General features: G+C 38.7%; 1 protein-coding gene across 2 annotated transcripts; it reads right to left on the reverse strand.

Moving 5' to 3' along the window:
• Nucleotides 1–510: 510 nt before the first annotated feature.
• grhl1 (grainyhead-like transcription factor 1) lies at nucleotides 511–15,992 on the reverse strand. 2 transcript variants are annotated; one of them, XM_028566094.1, is made up of 16 exons: nucleotides 15,820–15,992; nucleotides 13,379–13,568; nucleotides 13,040–13,113; nucleotides 12,126–12,259; nucleotides 11,917–12,035; nucleotides 11,111–11,193; nucleotides 10,363–10,516; nucleotides 10,145–10,256; nucleotides 9,645–9,739; nucleotides 6,784–7,027; nucleotides 6,053–6,180; nucleotides 4,756–4,784; nucleotides 4,445–4,527; nucleotides 3,166–3,251; nucleotides 2,444–2,508; nucleotides 511–1,691 (listed from the first exon to the last, which is right to left on the reverse strand). In XM_028566094.1, exons 1-16 carry the CDS (start codon nucleotides 15,837–15,839, stop codon nucleotides 1,577–1,579), a joined length of 1,731 nt encoding a protein of 576 aa, XP_028421895.1. In that variant the 5' UTR covers nucleotides 15,840–15,992; the 3' UTR covers nucleotides 511–1,576. The 2 variants fall into 2 exon arrangements, with proteins under 2 accessions (XP_028421895.1, XP_028421893.1); XM_028566092.1 differs by having other exon boundaries at nucleotides 11,800–12,035.
• Nucleotides 15,993–26,556: the final 10,564 nt, after the last annotated feature.

The raw sequence follows: 26,556 nt of genomic DNA on the forward strand, positions 1-26,556 counted from the left end.
TTTCCGACAGAGCAGCTTCTCTGCACCAGGCTGTCCTGTCATGCCTGTTTCCTGTGCACAGGGTTAGGGTTGATGCCCAGACATCTGTTCCTATGGACAGACAGAAAACACTGGCACAGGCACAGTTAATCTCTGCTGAAGCTCAACACATCAACCAGAGACCTACTATTACTTAATTAAACCATTTCATATCCATAGATTACAAGTATGTTGTAAGATGGGCAGTTTGTATTATGTAGGCCGTGTTTGAAAAGGAAAAGAATAGGTCGAACACTATTAGAGAAGAAAAAAGTCTCAGACAACCAAAACAGAAGCTCCTGTAGAGCCTTTATTGGGCACTTTGTGCATCAAATCCTTTACATAAAAACAAAAACAATTTAAAACATGTTAAGGTTTCATCCCTTGACATGTAATGTTAGAATAACTTCATATAAAAAGGAAAAAAAAACATTATATTAATAGGAATAATAGAAATTTGGATATATATGTTAAAAAAAACAATGACCCACATCCAGCTCTTAATAAATATATACACAATAAGTACTGAGATACAAAATGAGAGATCATAAAGATCCATTTTGTTTTCAGTGGATATATACAACAATATTTCCATTTAAAAAAAAATCTGGTTTAACAGTTAATATGTATTATATACTGTAGTTATGGCAATAGGAGATTCATTTTCTGAATTTGTCTGAACCTAAATATCTTATTGCACTTCCAGAACAGCCTGCCTGGACTAATAGACATTCATCGAACTTTTTCATCAACATTCAGAAAACTACTACTACAGGGGAAGGGTAGCTGTGTTTTAGCATTATTATCAATATATTTAGTGACTAATTAATACTTTCAAAGAGGCCATTATTTATATTGATCTGACGAAAAGTCATTTCATTTACAAACAACATGTATCCTATGTTAAAAAAAAAACACACACACACACACATTTACAATATTCTACCCTAATTGTATGATGGTTGAAGATAGTTTTACACACTAAATACTGCCATGTTGTTTAGTATTAATACACTGAACCACTGGGGCTCCATCAACAATTTGCTGTCTTCATTTTGTGTGCTAAATACCCAACTTTACAGATTGTAATCATCAGTGCTATGGCTTTAGTAAGGGAAAGATGAGCTGTTTCTCCTCATTAAAAGAAACACCGCTGCTTGCATAGAATGAGGTATAGCAGCACCACAAATGCTCTGCACAATCATTTACAAAAGTAGGCACTATTATCTGAGGTGCAACTTACTGAATACAAAAAGAAGGTGTCACATCAATCAAACCTGTTGTCACTTGTTGATTTGTATGCACAAAAAAGGTTTTAAAATGAATCAAAAATGTATAACTTACATATCTAATCAACATTGTGGTCTATTAAGAACTATGGCTTTTTTTTAAATACCTCTTGTGGGACTTCTGCTTGACATTAATATAGCACAAAGACAACATGATTAAAGTTTCAGATGAAGTCCATAATCACTACATAGCTAGACGTGTAAACCACTTCTACTGACGGCTCCATTTCATTCATCCTCCATCCCTCTGGTCACCTCCTCCTGTCCAATCAGATTTCAGTGAGCGTGAGTTTGAACATGCCACCCATCTCCTCCATGGTGATCTGGAAGGTGTCTTCGTTGGAGTAATGTTTGATGATGTTGTCGTCCATGTGGACTAGGATCCTATTATTGCACGGATATGGGTGTTAGTGACCTGTATATATAAATATATATATATATATATATATATATATATATATATATATATATATATATATATATATATATATATATATATATATATATATATATATATATATATATATATATATATATATATATCATATATATAAAAAAAATATATATATAAATATATAATATCCTGACTTATTTGGAAACTACTACTACTACTACTGTATACATATACAGTAGTGTGTGTAAAATACTTGTACAATTACTATTTTATCTTCTACTTTTAAAGCAATGTTTTGACAATTTGGGAAATACTCTTATACACTTTCTTCAAAATGTAGCTACAGCCAGCAGCCGGTTAGCTTACCTTTGAACAGAACCAGGCTAGTCATTTCCCTGTTTCCAGTTTTTGTGCTAAGCTAAGTTAACCTGCTGCTCTCTACAGCTACATGTTTGCTTATCATATATATGGTAAGAGTGGTATCAATGTTTTCATCTAATTTAATAATAAGCAAATTTCCCATTAGGAACATGTTTGAAACTACATATCAGGCAAAATGTCAATTTTGTTTACTTTTAAGTGTAAAGGAGTGTTGGGTTTGTCCTCCCTGTAACAGGGATATGACATAAAGAGACAATTTGAGAGAGAATAGATAGAATGTATTTATTTGGTTTTTCATTAATGTCAGGTTTGGTCCTTCACAAAGTTTCAGACATAGTGTAGTGCAGTGTTATTGACTCACCCTTTCTTGCACTTCTTATAGACCTTTTCAACCTTCTCCAAAGGTAATTCATACTTTTCTGAAATCTGGTTGAAAAAAACAAAACACAAATCAATGTTAAACTATTGCAAGAAACATAAAAGCTTGAACAAAGATCATATGCAAAAAAAAAAACAGTCTAATCCTTCACAGACACCTGATTCACCTGTTCATCAACTCCACTGTTGGTTCTCCATAATTACTGTACATGAACCTTGTACCCTAAAGTAACCTCACACCTGCCTCTTTATATTCTTCTATTTCTCATTGCATTTTTCACACCCTTTTCCCACATTCTCCTCTACTTTTCACTACCCAGGACATTTCCCCTTCCACAACTTTTTTTTCCTATCCCTCCCCTCCATTACCGACTTTATGGTTCCCTTGTGTCCCTTTTTTTAATTTTCTCTCTCTCTCTCTCTCTCTCTCTCTCTCTCTCTCTCTCTCTCTCTCTCTCTCTCTCTCTCTCTCTCTCTCTCTCTCTCTCTCTCTCTCTCTCTCTCTCTCTCTCTCTCTCTCTCTCTCTCCCAATTCATGTGCTTATTCTTCCCAACATTATTCCTGGGTGGGTGTCCTGTCACAGCTTATTTAACCTGCCTCCCTCCTGGGTTTCAAGTGCATGGCCCGAGCCCACCAATAAGAAACAAAAGTGCATGAAATGCAATACAAGCCACCACCAGTACAATGAACTGAGGACAACTTACAGCTTCCACCAGGCCTTTCAGCGTGGGATTCTTCAGCATGAGGGCATCAAACACCTCCTCCGTCTCCCTGCGCACGTACAGCAGTACTGTGTGGTGAAAAGAGAAAGAAGAGACGAGAAGGCGTCAAAGCAAAGCACATATGTTCATGGGTTGGATACAAAAACAAACCCCAAATCTGGCCTTAAACAAAAGTCACTGCGTCAGTCTGAACAGCTTGACTGCTGGTTTGGTTTATTTGTGTGGGTTTCAGGATTTGTGGCTTTACTGCATCCCTGTCTAGTCTACATTTTGTAGCATCGAAACTCAAGCACATGCACACATATGTTTAATCCATTAGTAAATTTGAAGATGTACTGCATAACTTTGCAGGACATTTTAACTAAATACCCCCCTGTCAGACTGCATAGGCCATCATCCATAATTAAAGAAGTGGCACTGGGCCCAGACAAAGCACACCTAGGAAGCACACTCGTCATATACATGGTCAGACCCACCTCTCATTCACAACACTTAGTCGTCTCAAAATAGATAATGCTCTGAATAGATTTTCTCGTATTGTTTTCCAGCCTGTTACCTTGTGATATATTTGGCCTTTAAATATAACAAATTCTTAAAGACGTAACTATGTACACAAGACTTTTCACTAGTTTGAGGTCCAGGATGGAGCAAAATCAAAATCAAAAACAAGTGAAAGCGTGGATGCCATGGATAACTTTGTTTGAGAAAGACATCACTGACATAGATTGGCAGCACTCTCCCTTCCAAACCATCGCACCACTGCCAATTTTCCAACTGGAAAAAAACATGATGGCTGTCGTGGAAAGACTATAAAAACTTCACCTAAACCATTAACTGAATTTAATTTGATTTAAAATAAATTTAAGGTGACAAATTGAACATGCTTTTTGCTCAATCATCAACAATTTCTTCAGAAGTCTACTTGTCACCTTTCATAACAGGTTAATGTCTAGTATAGTGTAACAAGGTAAACCCCAAGACTTTCCTCTTCTAGATATAACAAATCCTAAAGCATTTATTTACATAATTTAGTATTGAAAAAAAGCTTGATGTATGCCTATGAATAGGATATAGGGTAAAGGGCATGGATTTGTTTGCATGCGTATGTGCAAGTAGTGACACACACACACACACACACACACACACACACACACACACACACACACACACACACACACACACACACACACACACACACACACACACACACACACACACACACACACACACACACACACACACACACATACACACACAGTACCTTTCTTTGCTTCCTCTCTTGCCATTTTGTTTGGGGGTGAACCGAACTCATCATCACTGAAGGGTAATCGCTTCATGCCCGAGCTGCAGTGGAAACACACACAAATCACTGCTTAAATGCCCTTAACAACCAGCTAACAGGCTATAAAACTCATATGTACGTGCACAAAGCCCAGGGCATTTCCTAGAAACAACATATGTGTCTCTGTATGCCTTTTACTGGGAGGGTGCCAAAGGTTGTCTCGGTTCAAAACTACTTTAAAAGCATGTGTGAAAAAAGCAATTATGAAACCATGGCCTCAGTGAACTCACCTCTCCTCTCCATCTTCTGTCTGGTAAGGCTGCAGAGGAAACAGAAACAGAGAAATGAACTCATATAGAAGATAACAAAAACTGGGCCCATATATAGTATCAGAGATTACTTTAAATTGCTAATACTATCAGCCACAGATGTCTGAGAATAAGGTACCCAATATTCATGGCTATAACAGACTTAAGATTAGGTTAAATATAATTGTAATATATATTCTGCAATGCATGTTTAAAATGTCCTACTTTGCAAGTGCTGCAGTACAAACTTTAATACAATGTTATAATGGATAAGATCAATCAAAATATGTTTTTTTTTTTTTTAAGTCTTGGAAAGCTGCTGTTTTGTTGATTGATTGATTGATTGAAGGCTTTACCGTTTATAGAATTCTATTCTGAGAGGGAACCCAGTAAACCCAGAGTTTATCAGAAACTGATAGCAGTTCAGTCAGGTTAAATGTCATTGGCAACAACAACAACAACAACAACAACAATAAGCTCTTATCCCTCCCTCAGCCTTGCTGGTAGCAATGTAAACTTAGTAAGAGTGAGATAAAGGGATAAAGGGAGTACTTTTTTAACTTGTACTTAGCTGGGACTGCTCATAATGTGACCAGCCGAGGGCACTCATAGGCCACAAGTATTCCAATTTATTTCACTTTCAATTAAGCAGCTCATCGTAACAAAAACAAAACATGAAAAGGGCCTGAACTGAGCCAAAAAACGAATGTGTTCTGGCCAGGTGTACATTCACACACCCCTCTGTAAGAGTCATGTGACGTGTTCATTCTGACAGGAAGAAGCAAAGCACAGAGTCCACTCACAGAGAAGATAAAAACCTGACAAACTGCACACATGCTTAAAGAGTGCCACATCTACACATCATTAACAAAACTGCAGTCCTCTCTCCATCACCATTTCCCCTGAGCATCCAAACACATTAAGTTGGCAGTACAGGTAGTATCTTCTGAAACTCCCGGTTTGTTTTGAGTCACTGGTAAATGATTCATCCTGTGAATAAGCGGTTTGAAATACAGCCATTGGTATGTAGGACTCCTATCAGCGTTCTAAACCAGAACTCACTGTGCATGCCAACTAGCAAGCAAGCAAGCAAGCAAGCAGGTCACCTCAGCCTGCAGGCTTATGAGTGGGTAGAAGCAGAAAAACAACATCTTTATGGACAATCTAAGATGCTACGAATATTACATAAATGTAGCAAAACAAAATGTTGATGTCAAAGAAATGACATGTAGGAACTGTTAATCCATGCTAAACTTCTGTGTCTGTGACTGGCACTTACATGGCGCTGGAAGGTAGAGAAGTGAATGTCAGGTATGAAAAGGACAGGCTGGGTCTCGTGGTCATTCATCATTTTGAAGATGGTCACATCGTTGCGTTTCTGAAGGACGGGAATTTTGACATCCACATCTGAGAGGAAAAGACACAACAGGGAGCCATTTAGTCTATCATTAGGCGTCCATCGGTGTCTATTAATGCAGAAGGACATCTTCAAAGTCTTGGGGGCAAAACAACAAGCGAACACCTTATGAGGTTTTAACAATGTGTTACCAAAGAATTACAATTTACACATCCAGAAAACACAGAGCAACATTGCCATTTATTTAGAGTCGCGTGTCTGGGTCAACAGTCCAGTAAGTTGCAGCCAGTGAAACCAAAATAATGAGCCGAAAGAAGCTAAAACGCTCTGTAGGGCTGAGAGGAACTGCAGAGTTGGGTGATAGGTCTATTTCTCCTTGGGTTCATTGACCCATTGTTCATGTAAAAATATGGATTGGTGCAGCTTTAAGACAAAGAAAGATCATCTTATAACTCTGAAATAGGTGACTTGAGGTAAGAAAGAGGCTGTGTGTGGATTTTTTCATCTGTTAAGAAGTGTAACAGATTGTATAACTATACTATACATGAATACACTTAAACTAGGTAGGAAAAGAATGTAGATCAAATAACAGTGGTTTCAGTCCCCTGCTTGTGCATGGCTTATGCAAGGTAAAGTACTACTGAGGGACTCACAGGGCAGGCCAGAGTTGAGCTCCGTGACCTTCCCTTTCCGGCGGGACTGCTTCCTCTCCTCGTCTCGGATCTTCCTCTCGGCTCCCTTGTCACAGAAGACTTTGATCTGGCAGTAGGCGCGGTGGATGGGCTTGTTGCTGCGGTTGTTGTAGCTGTAGGTGTCGATCTGCAGGTTCAGAGGAAGACCCTTCACGCCCTTCTGGGAAGAGAAGTCGGTGCTCAGACAGTTGACGGAGATGAAGATCTGTGGAGGGAGGAAGGAGGAACAGTTGTGTTAACCAAGCACAGAGAAAATGTCCAACATCACCTGTACAAAGGAGAAATTAAACATATAAACATCTACAAGCATCATCATAAAGACGGTTTTCACTGTAATTCGCCAATTCCAATTAGCTGCATGTGTGAAACACTGAAGGCCTTTCTGCAGTTCAGTCCCCAGACTACATTCAGTATTCTGTGTTGCCCTCTTTTGGTTGACTCTTGTAATCACAGGCTCATATTTTTTTCCTTTCTTTTCCCTTGTCCTCCTGGTGCTTGTATTGAAAACAGGTTATCATTGTGTCAACAAAACACACTATTAAAACATAGCGTTTGGCAGCACCTGACAAAGAGGAACCAAGGGGTAAGCAGCAGATAACGCTGATATATATTATTAAAAGGGAAGAAATTTATTATTTGTGAATGTATTTGAGCATTGCATTAAGAAGTAAAATCCTTGGGAGTCCATCTATTTATCAGTGAATACACTAAGCATGTTTATTTATAGTAACATAACTTTATGTATACATTATGTAGAGACAAGCTGAGAAAACCAGTTGAAAGTGCTGATGTCATGATCTAATTTATGACTGTCGAGTTGGATTAAAATCACATGTAAATATACTGTATTATAGTTGTATTTGTTACATGTCTTTGCTGTATTTGTGTGTATACATAGTATAACATTATTTTCTACAGTAAATATAAGTGTTATAAGATAATATTTGGAGTGATTATTAATAAAGATTTGTAAATTTTTTGAAGCACCTGTGTTAATTTTTCTTGTATTGGGAGTTTCTGGCAACTTGAATTATACTTAAAGCAGACAAGAAATTATTGTCATTAAAATATGTTTTTGTGATAACATCAGTAAACTGCCCCCAGACCAGATAAACATAAGAGAGAAGCTGCCTTCTGCAAATACACCACAAATACATATATGCTGCAGAGCAATTACCTCAAGGGCAAGCCACACATACACACCCCGGCTCTCACACACAGAATACACACACCAAGAACATCCTATGGACACAGGCCTCGAGTCATAAGGCAGTTAGACTCACATCCTGGTGTGTGTGTGTGTGTGTGTGTGTGTGTGTGTGTGTGTGTGTGTGTGTGTGTGTGTGTGTGTGTGTGTGTGTGTGTGTGTGTGTGTGAGTGACCTTGCGTGACAAAAAGGTTTGTGCATGTGACTTTATTTAGGATAAGCCCATAGAAAAGTAAAAGAAATGGACCAATAGATCCCGTTGCTCTGGATGGAGACAAGTGAAGGATATTAGAAGCACTTTTCCAGTGAGCGCTGAGCATTACTGGACAGCTGCAAAATGAGCTTGCCGATGTAGATGTGACGTGAGCACCCTGTCTGAAAGTTGTAAGTCTTCTGGTAGCTGTGCCAAGAGAAATCTCAATCATTCCCAATCTTGCAGAGACAGAGAGCGTAGGTATATGTAAGGAGATAACATAGGCACAGGCTAATTATTGCTAACTAAAATGCTAGTAAATATTAGTAATTAAACTAAACAGCTAATGTAAGTTGAAACTGCCTGCGAGCTTCTCTTGTACTGTACGGTAATTCCTCTACTATGTGACAGTAAGTCGCGTGGTTATGACACAATCGTTAGCCTACTTTTACAAAAATGTCTGCTACAGAGCCATAACTTGAGATTGAGAGGTAATGGAGCCTTTTATACATTGTCGTGTTTCTTTAGAAATAAACAATGGAGAAATAAAGTCTTTAAACGCTTCAGATGTAAAGTTATTTGCTGTCAAAGTGACGCCAAAATGAATGGCAGTCAATGGGAAGCTACTGCCTACAGTGAGCAAGACACTGGAGATCAGCCATGGCGCCATGTTGTCTTTTTCGTCTGTTAGCTTGTCAGTCGTCCTCCATCTCAGACTGATAGTGGATCAGTGGCAGAGCAATCTGACATGAGGGTCAACAACAACCAAAAAATCTAATAGTGGAAGAGAGGCCAGGAGCTCCTCCTTTCAGTCACCTCTCCTACTCGTTGAACAGGATTTTATTTGTTAACTGTCTGATTGGTCCTCATCCTCCCCTGCTGAGTTTCCTCATTCCTGCACTCTTTGTTACTTCTGTCTGGTGTGCAGAAATACCTTAACACGCAGCATCACAATAGGGGTGACAGGCAGGTTGGACCAGTCAAGAAAAACTCACACCACACACCTCCATGTCTCTACGCAACAAGACTAAACACACAAGAGGAGGGGAGGAACGACGTGAAAGCATCGCCACTCTTCTATTTGGGCCCCAATTGTCTTTAACGACTGTTTTGGAGGATCACATGAACAAAGCCGCTGACTATCACCGACAAAGGGTAACAACACCTGAAACCTTAATTGTGGTTCTTAAAAAGACCTTAAAAAAAGAAGAGAAGTCTATTTGGCTTAAGTTTGTGTTGATGTAAAAGGTTCAAGGCTCATATTAAGAGTTCAAGACAAGGAAGTATGTGGAAACCCCGTGGACCAAACACTATCCTTGTTCTTACATGAATGATGTCAGAAGCAGCCTGGTGATTGGAAGATGGTGTCACTCAGTTGTATATCTGTGAAGCAGTGTGCGAATGTTAGATTTATTGTCTTACTTTGGCCTCCTCATTGGTGTCCCAGGTGAAGGAAATGGCGTTATAGGAAATCTCCTCGATGTTGCCAATGGTGTTGAAGCTCTCCTTATAGTCAGCTGTGACAATAAAACAAGAGTTTACTAATTACAGCTGAACCAACCAGGCTAGCGTAAAAGTGTATTAAAAACTTTGTTCACTAAGTTACGGTAAGACACGCTGAGGTTTTAAAAGGCTGCAGAATAAATCCCTAGCAACACACCTTTTTTCTGTCAGCTACTGCTAAGCTGCCCTTTCAACCAGACACTTAACTGTGCAGACACAGGAGGATTAATCCGCCGGCTCAATGAAAACTAGGAATGAATCATTGGATCATTCAAATCACCACCATCTGTGTCTCAGACGTTACACTTGACTTTATTTTACTCTTTTTAATTTGAGCCTTTGTTGCAGTACTCTTGTTCTGCCAAATAGTACATATTTTTCAATTTGTAATTGACAGCTTCAATAAAAGTGGCTCTTACCAATGTCCAGACACCTCTGTTTGGCAGTGTGCTGTCTAGAGTGCCAGTACTTCCAGTGCTTCAGCTGATCATCTCTGCACTTCTCCTCTCCAAACACCACCATCACTACACTCTGACAATGCATACACACAATGACAACTTAGTATGTTATAATGAGAATTTAGCATGTGATTAATGTCAGTAATCCTATGTTGTTACTTGTTTCTGTTCTTTCTTACCCTGACTTTGGTGATGGGTTGCTGCATGCCTTTGTTGTCAACCTCCCTGAGGGTGATCGGGTAAAACTGGCCCTTGTTGAGGTACGTCATTGTCCCGTCACCGGTCTTCTGACGCAGAGACTTGGACGCCTCAAGAGTGTACTCAAAGTTATTCCTAAAATACGGTGAAATAGCAGCAGAATTAATGGTAACACTTTACTTTTTACTACATAAGAGTGACATGACACTGTCATGAATACATGACACTCACATGACACTGTCATGACACAGTCATGACGCATGAACCCTAACCCTAACCATAAAGTGTCATGACAAAACCAAATGACACTTACTAAAAAAGAGTTATGTCATAAACGTTTATGACTTGTTTATAATGTTTTATGCCACGTTCATGACAGTGTCATGTCACTCTTATGTAGAACACTTAAAGTAAAGTGTAACCGAATTAATTAACCATCAAGAATAAAACATGAAGAAAGGGCATTTCTTTTTTGTAAAACTGGAGAAAAATGCAACAATAGCATTCAGCATGGTGCATGCTTCTTTTAGCTGCTGCAGGTAAAACATGACCTTAAAGTCAGTATTTTGGGCCAGATAAAGCCTGTGTGTGCAGACTCTTGTACTTTAAACGAAGGGGAGTCTGGTGTCTCCCCTGTGACTGTGATGAATGAGGCCATTCTGCTGTCTTGTGTCAAAAAGCTGAATGGCGGTGGAAGTCGGACAGTGGGCCGGCGGCAGCACAACTTACCCCTGCACGGGGTTAAACTGATTGTAGTCCCGAGGCGACATGGAGGCCATACGTAACTGGAGATCCCCTGGGAAGGAAAACACCTGCAGTGCACAAAGAAAACAGATAAAGAGTGTGAAGTAAAACTCAGCAAAAAAAGGATATTAAACAACTACTTTGCTGAAATGATTTATTTTAGTATCCTCTTCTTATAGAGGAATACTTTAATTTAGTGCCCCTCAGGGATTTTCTTCTCTTTCTTCCACCACTTATAACAGTTTGTGTAGATTTTATTAATCAGTTCTTCCCCTTCATCCCCATTTATTTTAGTTCCCTGATGTTGCTAACCCACTCTCATCCCCTCCTTTACAGGGGTTTTGTTGGGTTACTCTATTCTAAGGTAATTTCCCTCCAGGTTAAATAGAAAAAGAGGAGAGAGAAAGGGCTTTGGCTATTGTAGGAGAAAAGTACAGCACTTTATTGTGTTGGTGAGACAATGGCATAATAACACACTGGCCGCTATTTTGGCATGTTCAAATAAAACCAGGGAAGGCTGAGCCCACCGCTGGCTCCATGGGATCAGGTGAATATCCTATTGTGTGATGAGAGAGATCTGAGAGTGGAGAGGAGAGCAAAGAGGAGGGGAGGGGGTGGGGAGGGGTATAGGGAGAGCATTAGTGGGGTTAAGAAAAGGGGATCGAAACACACACCTCCTGGGAACCATCCTTGTAACTCTCAGAGAAGGTGGAGTCGGGGGGCGTGCGTGACTGGGTGTTGGGGCTGAACTGGACCGTGTTGTGGGTGAGCTGGCGTTCAAAGACACTCACATGGCCATCAGTTTCGGCACAGTTGTTTGGCACGGTCACTGAGAAGCCATGGGTAGGCACCTCTGTCTTGACGGATGGGTAGTTTGGCATGGCGGCAATAGAAACAGTGACGGTCGTGTCTGAGTAGAAAAAAAATCAGCAAACTGACGATCAGGTTTTCGGTTTTTAAGCTGCTTGTGTCTTTTTATTTTAAAATAATGTGAACAGACCTGGTGAGGGAAACTGGGCCCTCTTGTCCTGGGCCAGCTGAAGAATATTGAAGGGCCCCTTAAGGACCTGGATCCTGTTCTCCATACTGCCGTCCTGATGAGGAGCCATGGTGTGTCCAGACTGGAGCTGGTGTCTGCATCAAAGAAAAACAGCACATATGTAGTATTGGATTTGAAGTGTTATCCAGCATATTGTGAATCCCATTAACCAAAACTAACATTAACTCTTTCATATACCCTGACATGAGCACTTATACCCTTTCAGGACCTATATTCTAATTAACATTAAGATTATGTTTTTTTTACTCATATTTTAACCTGTTCTTAGTGCTTTTTTTTGTTTTGTAAATGTGTTCATGTGATTAGTGTTTTTATTTTATGTTTTCACTGCTGTGCAACCAATTAAGAGAGAAACTGATTGATTGATAACCATTTAAAAAGGAATTAGTAGCTCCCAGGCTTAATTCTTTTATTCTCCTTAGATATTTTAAAGCTTTATCTGTTATTTTACGTGTGTATTTTGTACACTTATGACACGTATGACTGCTTATATTTATTCTTTTTGCGTCACAGTGAGTGAGTATAACTGTGTTCTAACTTTAAATGAAGAGCAAATCTAGTGGAGAGACTCCTAAAGCCTCCTCAAGCTAAAAACAAGGCTGTTTTCCTTCCTGAAAAGTCTTTTTGGAGAAACAAAGTGCTCCTCCACAGATGAATATGTGTACAGTTTAATAAATGAGCAGTTAAGGCTGCACACTGTACTGCTTCTACATAAATATGCAAATGTATGCATAAAATTCAGAGAATGTGAAATAGCTTGCATCCCTCTGTTCCTTTCATGCCGTAGATTGCCTCAGCTTTTCATGCTCTTATTTTTTAAAGAGGGGTGGTATTAGGTAAGGGCTGCTGCTTACCTTTTGTTAGGATCCACATCACAGACCAGGGTTTCTGGCTTGCTCTGGGTTATTGTTCTCTTTTCCCTGGGCACCTGTATGGGAGGGTAAACACAGCCGCTCAGCGTCTGACCACATCACATCCAACAAGCCGGGTCATCCTGCTGTCTATAGATCAGTTACATGACATAGGGCTCTGTCTAACAGATGCTGCTTCATTGTCGGATGCCAGTATGGAAGAAGATCATATAGGTAAAGCCTGATTTGATTGCTTCTCGATCCACTGTGAATTTTTGACAAAAGAGCTGGAGAATTATTTCCCGCATGGTCAAGACAGTATTTTTAAGGTTTTCCTGTTACCTTATAGTAGTCGTAGAGCAGGCCAAGAGCTGCTGCGCTATCCTCATCTCCGTTTATGCTCATCATGGCCTTGGTGGCAGCCGTCAGCGGGTTCTCCAGAAAGGATTTCCAGGCTTCATCTTCTGTGGTGAAGGAGCGACGCTGGCCGCCATAGCCTGGCTCGTTCTGGAGAACCAGGACCGCACGCTTACTGCGAGAAAAGAAGAGGATGTTTCATAAGTTGCTGTGTACTAACCAAATTATTAAGATGCTAATGTTTTTTTAATGCAGAGATCTGCTTATGTGGAATGTCATTTGAAACTCTTCATCAAAATCATGTTTCAGTTGATGTCAACAATTGATGGTATTACTTTAATTATGCTCTTTGGATGCAACTTATACATGTTGACAAAGAGCAGATATAGACTCTGGATTATATAAGCTTCTTATTATAGCTTTTCCTCACTGACATATACCAGTTTACAAAGCCAAGACGTACAACCACAATCTCGTTCAGAACACACAAACAGGTTATAAGAGCGAGAGATCAACCATGTAGATGTTCTTTATCTGTAAGACCTGTTGTTCAAGCTTTTCGATGATTGCACAACAAATCTCAGCCATCGAACCACTGAAGTGTCTCTAGCGAAAGACGCTCTACAGGCTCATCCAGTGTGACGACTCTGGTTCGGGGACTTCTCATTGGCTGAGAACTGACCGCAAGTGACGCACCTGACCCTGCCACATTCCAGTACCATTGCTACTTTTTTTTTTGTAATTAAATCATGAGTTTTTATTCTAATTCACCGGCTGCATCCCTCTCCTCCTCTTCTGCCTTGTGAGGCCTTTAGAGTCATTGCAAACCTTTAGAGCCTTTAAAGTTACGTATTTGTAAACAGAACTCAGTTGGACAAATTAGAACACACCGGCTTGTGTTTCTGCGTCTCATCTGCCTGTAATGGTATTAAAGGGGTACATTTAAGTTCATTGAACTCATGTAAACAGCTTAAATTTAAAAGGAAATAAAGCTTCAGTTTTGAGAAGAGAGATACATTCAACATTTCAACACTGAACATGCCTATTTACTGTAAATTGTAATGTTTGCTCAGCTTCTATTTACTTATATGGGTTAACCGTAACGCCTAAAACAAGGAAAAGTCATTAGTCGAGCTCTTGTTATTAAAGTTTAGATCATTAGCTTTCCTTGTCAAACTTTGGAAACTACACACACATTCAATCATCCCGCCACCAAATCTACCTGCTGGATTTTCTGCCACAACAAAGTAATTATGATGAAGTGCAAACGGAGTGGCTCGGCTTCCACGTTGAGTATCTACAACAAACATAGCTTCTTTCCCTCTCAGTGGTCAAAGCAAAGTGATAATTAGTAATCCTATATCTACTTGTGCTATTCATAAAATGCAACCTGATAAGATCCATTATTAACTGGCAATAAAACTCTAAGGAAATGTAATCCATTAGTAAACAAAAACAAAAGAAGACTTTGATTGTTTTGAGATTATAATTAGATTTTGCTCGTAGTCAGTAATGCATCATAAATTGACAAATTGTCACTTTTAATGTACAAAAACCATGAAAAAAACAAAACATTTAGAGAAGTGTGCATGTAGTCTCTAATTTTTGACACCCAAAACATTTGAGTCATATAGTCATATAGCCTATAGTAAAATCCACTAAAACCTCATAAGGCCCTGTGCTTGCTTACATTGTCTGTGTTAGTAAAGGCGAGCCAACGCCTAGCAGGTGTACAATTTCACTCCACTTAAAAGTCTCCTTGTCATTGACCTCAAAAAACATACAGAATATAGGCTAAGCATTTATACCAACATGGAAATTATTCATCTTTAAAAAAGAATACTTTTTTAGTGAAGCTGTTGATCAAATCTCTTACAGGAATAGAATAATCCTGCAGAGCCAGCTTTCTTTAGCTGACAGCTCCCTGCTGAGGTCCATGTTTATTCCTGAATAAACACAATTAAGACTATCCACATAACTTCTAGAGCTTAAAGCAAAACCAAATACTAAACCGCCCATTGCTACGGGACAGTTTTTATTCTAACAGGCGCCTCTGCTCGCACGACAGGTGGAGATACACCTGTACAGGCTTGAACATGACAGGTGAAATGAGCACAGTTACACCATGGGAAACTATGAGATATAATCGCTTTCCCACTTGGCAGCCCAGTCTTAAAGTAAACTTCCCTTGTTTAAAAAAAGAAAGAAGCTATAGCCTAATAAACAATCCTAAAAGAATGCTTAAATATCAGCAGCCGCAAGTCAGAGGCTGACCACAAAGTTTCCTCGGATTTAAAAATCCGTCTGTGCAATGAACTCACAGAAAAAGTGTAAAAATTCCAACAAATATTTACAGTCAGTATTACAAGCTTATAGTGTCTCGTTCTCGTTCTGCAGGCTAAAAGTGGAGCGTCAGGACAACTTACTTGTCATGCTCCTGTGACATCTCTGTCGGTCGAACTGGACTTTCTAGTTGGTACTGAAAATCCGATCCGTCTTCTTTACCGTGAAAAACTCCGCCGCTAACGCTGGATGAGGGCCGCGGCAACAAACAATGTGTCCCCTACTGAGAGAACGGGTTTTGTCGGCTTTTCTCGCTTTTTTGGGGCAATGCTTAGATATTGAGGCCGGTTTTACCTGTGACAGGCCAGCGGATTGGATTACAGGTGTCTGGGAGGGCGGGGCCACACTGTCAATTACCCTCTCCGAGGTTATGATTGGCTCATCTGGTGGCCTACCTGAGAGCTGTAGAGGGACTCAGGGTGAGCCAGAGGAGGAGCAGGGTTTAACAGCTGTGATTTTATCATTTGGGTTATTCATTTGGAAAGAAATATATATATGTCTATGTTCAAATTGGCTAGGCCTACATAATTCGTTAAAAACGTGATTAAAGGGTTTAAGATTAAAACAAAGGTGATTAAAAGAAAAAGCGGATAAAACACTAAAAGAAAAGAAAACTATATAAAAAAACTAAAGATGCATCAATATTATAACTATACAACTGATGTAGGTTATTTGCACAAATCAGTGGTGGGGTGCTAATTTAAGGACTGCAGGAGCAAGGAACTTTTTATGATTACTGCAGCATTATGGGCAGTAATGTTAATTATGTATGTTTTAGGTATGAAGACTTTATGTTCAGTAATGTAGTCTATATGTATGGAATGCCTACCCTCCAATGAAATCAAACTTAATAATAATAGATACACGCACGTGTATCTGCAGGTATTGAGTACTGACCAGATACAGTGCTCTCTTTTCCCCAAATGTCAAATCTGTAATCATCACTGCATGGAGATCGTTATACATCACATTTAATGTAAGTTAACATGAGGCTTAAAATAAGCTCAGTTTATAATGACATTGATAAAGAAGCTGTTTTTAAAGGTTTGGTTCAACATTTTCAGTCAGTTGCCCAGATGAACATTGAAACAGGTTTTACTTTCTGTGGCCATTATAAAACCCTCACTTTGTTCTGTACATATAGGCTATACTCTAAAATACCCGAAGAAAATATGAGGCTTCAGCAGTCTGACTTAGACAAATCAAGTGAGTATCTTCTATAGTTAATGTTTTTTACAGCAAGTTCAAAATTCAGAGACTGACTGACTGACAATCAGTACTGGATTGGTGCATAAAATATGAATATGTTTTATGTTTGGTTTTTGTTTAGATTTATAGTGTTATTGACCTGATTACAATTAATTGCTTGAAGAAAAAAAAAAGGAAATCTTAACATCTACAATTTATATACAGATCCTGGTCGAAAGCTCCAGAACAGAGAGTTTTCCACTAAATGGATCTTGTTGTGAGATGTTTTTTTCGACCGCTAATCAATAGTTTTGAAACCTTTTGTTGGATCACTTGATCATTAAACAAGTGATTACAATTTTTGTAAGAAATGTTTATCCTTAAATATTGAAATGCTCTAGATCTGTCCGTTTACATCTTTCAGCTTGGAAATTTGGAAAAATCTGTTTCAATAAATAAAATAATAAAATGAAGTAAAATATAATGTAAACGTAAGTAATTTGAGTTTAGGTCAGGTTTTCTTTCCTCCATTACATCCCCAGAAGACACCAAGAAAACTGAATCCTAAAATCTTATCAGATTACCACCTGCAAACTGACAAAATAAAATATATGTAGCATTTTCCTGCTCATGGCTGAGTCAGTTTTCCATTCTGCTTAGGTTAACTTTCCTCCACATTTTATGAAGAAATACTCCCACCTGTGCCAGTGTTACTGGATGATGACATAGAACGTTGTTGACATTCTCATTGAGAACAGATTATCATCAGCCTGCACAGCTGCAGGTGAAAGGCAAATAAGTCCCGAAACCTCCAGAACCATCAAAAGTGCAAATGAAAAAACTGAATTAGCATACAACCAAATCCGGGGGGCAACTCTTAACGGCTAACATCTAATCTACAGCATCCTGCAGCAAATAGCATGAAACAGGGAGTTTTTTTTATGGAAACCTGGTATGAAAAATGTAAACAATTAGTTGCCAACTTTACTGTAAACAAGTTCATCAATCTATCAGATATTTTGAGCTGGTCCGATGTGACATACTGTGTTTGCATTGGCTTTATTTTTCATAATCCTCTACAACTAGCTGTGATGATTGTGATAAAAAAGCTTAAAAGCAACAAAAAAACTTTACAATAAAACCTTAAAACCCCAAAACAGGAGATGAAAAGAAACACCCTGAGTGAAAACAAACAGCTTTGTTAGAGACAGTGGGAGCTTAAAAGATGCTATCAGCAATATTCAAAGTTTCTCCCCACAAACACTAACATACACACACACACACACACACACACACACACACACACACACACACACACACACACGCTTCCTCTCTCCACACACCAAAACGGACTCAACCTCCTGCTCCTAGATCCTGGTTTACTGTTTATTTATCCCAATGGAAGGACACCTGCTTCTCCTGAAGCTTGTTTGTGTTTGCACTGAGGACATGGGATAATACAGTGAGAGAGGATACAAGGGGTGTGTGTGTGTGTGTGTGTGTGTGTGTGTGTGTGTGTGAAGCCGGGAATATATGCCTGGAGTACTGATGGTGGGTCTGACCTGATCCTGACTCGACATGAAGCCGAGAGGCCAAACCATGGGGGAAAACAGACAAACGAAAAAGAGCGAGAGATCAAACCTGAGAAAAGACCTGCTGAGTTATTCTCGGTAGGTGGAAGATAGATAGATAGATAGATAGATTAAGACAGATCCTTGAGTAAAAGTACAAATACAGTAATGCAAAAATAATAAATAAAAGTCTTTGCATTTAAAATCCTACTTAAGTAAAAGTTTAGAATTATTAGCAAAATGTATTGTTGTGGGATGGTGATTAATGGGAGAGGAAAGAATAAAAAGCAACATTTGTATTCACCTTTTTTGACTTTTCTCTAAACTCGGTTACATTTTTAAATATTGGATCATTTTACCTCTCTGAACCTCAACAAAACATAACAAGCGCACAGTAGACACAGATTTTCTGTACGGGGTCACAAGCCAAAAAGCTTATAAACCACAGGTTTACTATTTAACAATGCATTGTGTTTTATAATCTTAGCATGTGTTTTTTTATGTAAAATCTAAATCTGTATTTAATGTGCTGGTAGCTTCAAATACAAAGATAATTAAAGAAAATGAATAAGTACCTCTCTTGATGGGAGTTTTTCAACTTTGTGTCCTCTGCATCTTTGTCTTGTGGTGTGCCCCAGGGTTCTGTTTATGGTCCGATCTCCTTTGCTTTGTATACATATTAAGATGTTTTAAAAGTATATATTATCAATCAAAGCAAGTAAAACTTTATTTATATAGCACATTTCATTTTCCTGACCTAAAAGTCCTGATAGAGTACAGCGGAGCAAGGCTGCGTCGGGTTTTATATACTACATTTTATAATCAATGAAACTAACTATAAACTCATGAAATGTGATCACTGCTACGCAGATGATATTCAATTAAACATCTCTCTTAACTCTCAATACATGATTTAATTTACATAACTGCCTAAATAAGATTAAAATGTATGGTTGATTCTTTCTACAACTTAATCCTGATAAAACAGAGGTTTATCTGTGCCCCTGCCGCTCTTGTTCCTGAGGTGCAGGAAAGCCTTGGTTCCTTCTTTACTGTACGTGTCACTTTTGAGAGGCACTCATCTCTTGACCAGTATGTGAAGTGTTTGATTTGTTCCTGTTTTTCCAGCTGAGGAATTTTGCTTAACTTGGACCTATTGTGTCTTAAACTGAGATGGAGATAATTATTCATGCTTTTATTTCATCTTCACCTGTCTAATGTAAGCTAACTTCACTGAATCATTTACAAGCGGTCCAGACTACTTGCTGCTGCAAGGCTTTAGACCAGGTCCCCATCAAATTCAAAACCCAATTCTTGTGAGTACTTTTAGAGGTCTGTATGGTAAAGCATCTGCCTAAATTAGAGATCTATTCCAGCCTTATATCACCAGTATGTCTCTAAGATTCCCTGATCTGGTTTGATTTGTTTTACCTTGTTCCAGACTCAGTCATGGCTCCTAAACTTTGCGACTCTCTCCTGTTGGATTTAAGATTTGTGCACAACAATCAGTAAACTTTTTAAAATTATTTTTATTTTTTTATTATTATTGTGAAACACTTCATGACATCTAACCTACAAATATGCAAAACAAATTTACTCCCTTTACTTAAACACATTCAAAAACAGGAGTAAAAACCCTAAAAACATGCCAAAAGAGAAAGAAAACCTGTCTTGAAGAGAGAAAATAATCTTGATTTCCAAAGCAAAAGAAGTACTCATTGCAAGCTTTTTTTGTCGTTGCTTTAATTAAACCCACACCCAGGCCAGGCTTGCAGTAGTTGCTGGTGTTCAATAGCTCGAGGCAAAGAGATGATCTCATGACTGTTTGGAAGAGAAACACAAACATACAGCGAGAAATGAAAGGCGGCGGTGCTGCAATAAAGCACAGAAAGTGGACATCCAAGCATGTGTCAGTGCAGCCTGGATGCAACATGAAACCAATCCCAACAGTTTCCAACGACTCAAACCCTCCAGGACGCCTTCTGTCATCAATTTGCTCAGTGGGATTCAACCCCCTCCCCCCTTGTCCTGTATCCCATCCCTCTTTTCCATTTCCCTCCTCCTAGAAGGCCGTTGGTTTTTAATGCCGTTTCGCCTAACTCCAGGCATCTAACTGGGATGAAAATAAGATGCAAATCCATCCCCACTTTTCTAGCATGTGAGCACTTGTCTGAGCTGAGAGCGCTTGTAACTGTATTGAGGTCTGTTTGAATCACACTGAACTGCCAGAGTAGGTTTGAAGTTTGGGAGTTCACAGTGAAGCTCGCTGTTGTTGGGTAAACAGCTGAAGAGCCTATAAAACAATGATCAAGATTATCACGTTGTTGGTCGTTGTCTCACTAAATGTTGACAGACATACTATATGTGGACACAAACTGACACAGAGCAGTTGAAGTTTGAAATGATGTGTATGAATATTATTTGCATCTGATCAACTCTACCTGGATGACAAATGGGTCTGATGCACAAATATCATTTTATTGACTTTGTGGGATTGTCACTGCTATTTAATTACTTGTGGTTTTCTTTTGCCAATACAGCCTCATCAGAACTCCTCCATGGTCGTGTTATTTTTCAGTGCTTTGCTAAGGCCGGGGTTAGATGGTATCACACTGTTGATGACAGTAAAAACATACACAGACACTGAGGGCACGGCAGACCCGCATGCTGCTGGGCTACTCCTAAAACACTTGAGCTAATGCACACACACACACACACACACACACACGCACAAAGGAGGAAAACAGGTCAGTACTTTTTTTAGGTGTTATGGGATTCTGGGATTCTTGAGTGTTTGTGTGTTTTGCTTCACAACACTGCTGCTGTTTTAGCTCAAACACTGCTGATGTTTTAGCTCTGAGCTGTGGATGTTACTGACCATTCAGTCCAATTAAAGGGGTTGGTTCTGCTTTTCAGTAATCTTTTAATTATTATGAATTTTTTTTTCTACTAAACATTCCATCATTTATTACATATACACCCACACTTTACTGCTTGTTAACAAAAATATCTAATCAGCCAATCACGTGGCAGCAACTCAATGCATTTAGGCATGTAGACATGGCTACTTCCAGCAGGATAACGTGCCATGTGACAATGTTCAAATCATCTCAACCTGTTTCTTAAACACACAACTGCGTGATGCTATATCATGTCACCAAAATCTGAGCAATGTTTCCAGCACAGCAATCTATGCCACAAAGAAGTAAGGCAGTTCTGAAGGCAAAAGGAGGTCTAGTAAGGTGTAGGCTACCTTATAAAGTGGTCAGCATATATATCCCAAATACTCTGAAACCCCAGCAATCTCTTATTTTCCTTTTAACTTTAAAAACACCGTCATAACCCTTAATATTTAAACATCCCACTGGATGTATCATATGCAGCATAAATTTACTGAGGCAGCACCTGTTGGTTGATGGTGAAACAACAGAGAAAGTGAAGCTGCAATTTGAGAACATTCCAACATGTTCACAGACTTGATCCAGTAAATAACTAATTCTATCAACAACAAAAAACAGGCTAAAAACCTGAACAAAGACCCTCCAGGGCGGGTGTCTCATGCCTCATATTGTAAAACAGACAATGGCAGTAAAACTGTAAGCCATATGAAGGTTTACATCTCTTTGCGTTCTTGTGACTTCAGCTTCATTTGGAGGTGAGATGATGATCTGTGAAACGTTAGTGGGATTCAGCCACCTGATAAATAGAAAACAGAGCCGTGCTGTGGAGAAGTTCCTCAGGCTCGGAAATGTCCATGGGCAAATGTAGGAGGATGTTTGCAGGTAGCATATTCCCAAATTACACTCAACACATTCTATTGCTGTTATTAGAGGAAATGTTGTGTGCATCCTTTATCTTCCCAACTGTAACTGTTGGGCTAAGTATCTATTTAGTAACATGTTTAATTCGATAAAAAGTGACTGTTTTTGTATTTACAGTCAGCTATAAGTGAGTAAGGTTTGAGTAATGCAGGCCAACAGAACATAACATTCTTGAGTGTTCATGGTCGCTTCAATGTACTATTTTAAGACTTACATCCATGGGAAATCTTGTCACCTTCATTTAAAACACACATAGAGACATAATTTATGTCTTGAAACACGATGACAGAACTCTTTAAATTTACCTGTAGAAAAAAAAACAGCTCACTATTATCAGCTGGGATCACACTCTCCAGTTTTAGATATCATAATATCAGATGCAAAACCAATCCACTATTTTTAGTGGTGAGTAAGTGTGATGTTGTAACTCAACCTCTGCTGCTGTAACATGCTGATCAGATGAGATCTCAACAGTTGAAATCCCTCAATCTTCTAATCAGGCCTCAGACATAAGTGGTGAGTCTGGATCTGTCTCTCATTTTAGGGTTCTTGTTCTGACATATAGAGCCTTGCATGTTAAGGCACCTGTGTACATCTCTGACCTGCTCCGTCCGTATATTACCAGTAGGTTACGGATGTTCTGTGGTCTCTGTTGACACTTTTAAAGCTGAAGCTGAAGACGCACCTATTTAAACTGGCCTTTGTCTTATGTTTTGTCTCAATTTTGTTAAGTTTTATTTTCCATTTTTATTTCATTCTTTTTCATTGCTTGTTCTTTTTACTGTTTTTTTGTCTCATTTTTAACACTTTTACTCTTGTGAAGCACTTTGTGACTTTGTTCTGTAAAAGGTGCTAAATAAACTTATTATATTATTGTTATCTTGAATTGTAGATTCTACATTGTTTGGCATTCTGTGGACAGCAAAGGAAGAATTTCATTGTACATGTTTCCTTACTGTGCATATGACAATAAAAGCTTTGAAACTTGAAACTTGAATGTCTGGATGTTTACAACCTTCACAGGTCTTATAATATCAATGTTGATAAAGCATCCAAGGTTTAGAATAATCAAACAAAAGCACCTTTTTGCCTTTTTTTTCTGTGGTTGATAATTGCTCAACCTTTATTAATTGCGGTGTTGTGACTTCAGAAACATGCAGAACAAAACAGTGGGCCTTATTTATATGTCACATGGGAGCTGAATGTAGTTCGGGGATGGGAGCAGTGAGGGGACTTGTGACTGAAGGCAGTTATTGTTGAAGAAAGCGTGGGAGACTGTTAAACAAGCTCTGCCACTTGTCACCTGGTTCAACCACCCAGTCTGCCCAGTCCAGTTTTCTTTCTGCTGTGATTGATTCTAAATGCAGCAATAAGTAGTAATCACAGCCTCCTCACTCTTCATTGCACTGAAGAAGTAGTCCGTTTTTTTACTCAAGTAAAAGTAGCAATGCTACAATGTAAAAAATATATTTTAATGGAGTTTGTACCAGACATTAACATTTGTATTTACTTAATTCTACTACTTACGTGTCAGCAAAATATACATAGGTATAACAAAGAAAAACAGCTGTGAGTGTGAGTGTTCTACATCTGTATATCATTGGACTGATGCGTTAACATGCACGTAGCATTTTAATGTTGTAGCACACCAAGGTGGAAGTCATTTTAACTTCTTTTAAAGATTCAATTCAAACGTATGAAAAGAATTAAATTAAATTATGAATATGTATGTAAATTATGCATATGCCACAATTTTAAGGCAATATATTGTATATAATATATGTATAAAAATATGCACATGGTCAACTGCCAATATGCAGGACTATGCAAAGGATTTACAGAGAGTAATGTAGGCATTTTTCATAGTGTTGTAGATTCAATGCAATTTATATCTTTTGCTCAATAAAGGTTTTTAAAAGTTTGATCTGCAAAGTAACTACTGTAGTAGCTACAGCTGTGAAATAAATGTAAAAATCTGCTTCTGAAATGTAGTGAAGTTGGAGTAGACGGTTGCATAAAATGGAAATATTCTGGTACCTCATCGTAGTACTTCAGTACTTGAGTAAATGTACTTAGTTGCTTTTAAGCACTGCATTGACTATTTGGCACACATGTCGTTTCCCCCCAGAGAGAAGACATACAAAGAACTGCAGCCATCAAAAAGTAAAGGGGAGAAAGGAAAGCTGAATTTATGCGCGCAGTGGGAGTTCATGTCACATTCATGTAGTCAGGCATACGTACGTTCCCTCTCACCCACACACAAACACACTTGCGTGACGCACTCAGTCACACTACCCAGCAGAGAGGAATCCTTCCTGAACAGATTTGCTGTCAAACCTGAAATGTGTCTTCAGGAGGAAGGAGGAAACAAAAAGATAATTTTACATGTTTCTGCAAAATGTACTTTGTTATAAAACAACAGTTTGACATTCCCAGTCATTTTAATTTGGCTGGATGTTTTCCTGTAGCTTTAGTGTAATATCTCTTAGATAAATTATGTCTTTAATTTACTTTCACAACTGTGAAAATGACACGATATAGGCCTATAAACACACAATGCATAAACCCAACGTATCAGTGAAATTAAGAGCGAAACGCCACTGGGTGCATACAATAAATACAATAAATAATCCTTACAGGATGCACCAATTTGGAGAGCAAAGAGCCGCTGCACTCACACTCGCCGCCTTCATGCAGCAGTGATTTTTAGGTTAACTGAGGGGACTTTGACCAGACCTGATGTAGTTCCTTTTCCTGCCTATTGGTAGAGACGTTTCAACACTGGTCAAAGTGGAATCGGGCCTTCTTTCTGTTTCACTGTTTCCCCCTAAACACATTCCACAGAGGATACGACAGTACAACCAGAACTTTGTAAGGTGGCCATTTGTCTTTGAGTCTTATTTCAATGGTTCTTTTAACAGATGTTAACAGCTTTATCATGCAACATATAGTTTGATGTTGTTTTTATCTATGGGTTTATTATTAATTTCTGATGTTTTGTTAATCTGTGTGGGTTGATTAGGATGGAAGCATTGCCATTTTGAAACTTGAACCTTGAAAAGTCTTTTATTTTGTAATTATGAGGTCAAATCCCTCTATTCTTCCAACTTCACTCCATTTTTTACACAGGGGAATACCTGTGAGGAGAGATTTTACACATAAAAAGTGTCAATCAAACCACTTTTTTTTCATTAGTGTTCACAACAATCAAAAGAGGTTTAGAACAAGAAATATAAGAGAAGTTTCACTCAGGGATTATAAATCACACACCCACACACACACACACACACACACAGTCTCAGATTTAATTTCTCTGTGGTGATACAGTCAGCAGGATCTCAGAGGGCATGTATAAACCTGCAGGAGTTTCTGTTGTCTTCAAGCCAACCGTTGCTTTTTGGCGATTACTGCGATCTTCATGTTGTGAAGGAGCTGCTGTAGTGAAACCCATTTGTCCTCTCCACCTGTTTAACCTGTAACGTATAGAAAAGCATCAACTTCGCTGAAACGCTGAGCAGGACCCTGCCTCGTCCGGAACAGAAAGATTTTGGGGAATCCTTGAGGAACTCCAAAAGATAGGTTGGAGGCAAGTGACAAGACCGCCACACTAAAAAAGTTAATGTTAGGCCTTGACAGAGTGTGGAAGAAAACAGAGGAGTTTCACTTGAACCAGGGCCAAACCTCTGAGCCTGGGGGAGGTGAGAAACAGGGAAGATTTTTCAACACACTACATTATAGAAAAATATAAAGTTGATTTGTAGTACAATATGGCAGACAGTTTCCTTTTCTGCAGTATTGTATACGCTTTAGTGAGGGAGTTTACAGTTAAAAACGAGTCCATTTTGTAATAAAGGCCTAAAAATGCCACACACACACAAATATATTCCAAAAACTAAATAAATCAATAAACATTTCAGTATTGCCCCAACAAAATGTTATTCCTGGCAGCATGGAGAGATTGTTGTTAGGACATTAATAACCTTGCGTTTCTCAAAGGTCTTGTATTTCCTAATAATTTTGTAGGAAGTTTCCAGGAAATAAATATACAATATATAATCTATATAAAGGTACAGTAGAGAAAAAAACTAAAAACAGGTCTTTTAGCTAGAGATTAGTTAGTTTGGTTGAGTTTATGTTGCAAATGCAGAAAATACAATTGAGAAAGTATTATTAATTAAAAAGAAATATGTACTCACATTAATCTCAAATTTTTTATTCTACTTGATAATCATTTTACTTA

The sequence above is a fragment of the Perca flavescens genome, chromosome 20 (genome assembly GCF_004354835.1).
Source record: "Perca flavescens isolate YP-PL-M2 chromosome 20, PFLA_1.0, whole genome shotgun sequence".
NCBI classification, from domain to species: Eukaryota; Metazoa; Chordata; class Actinopteri; order Perciformes; family Percidae; genus Perca; species Perca flavescens.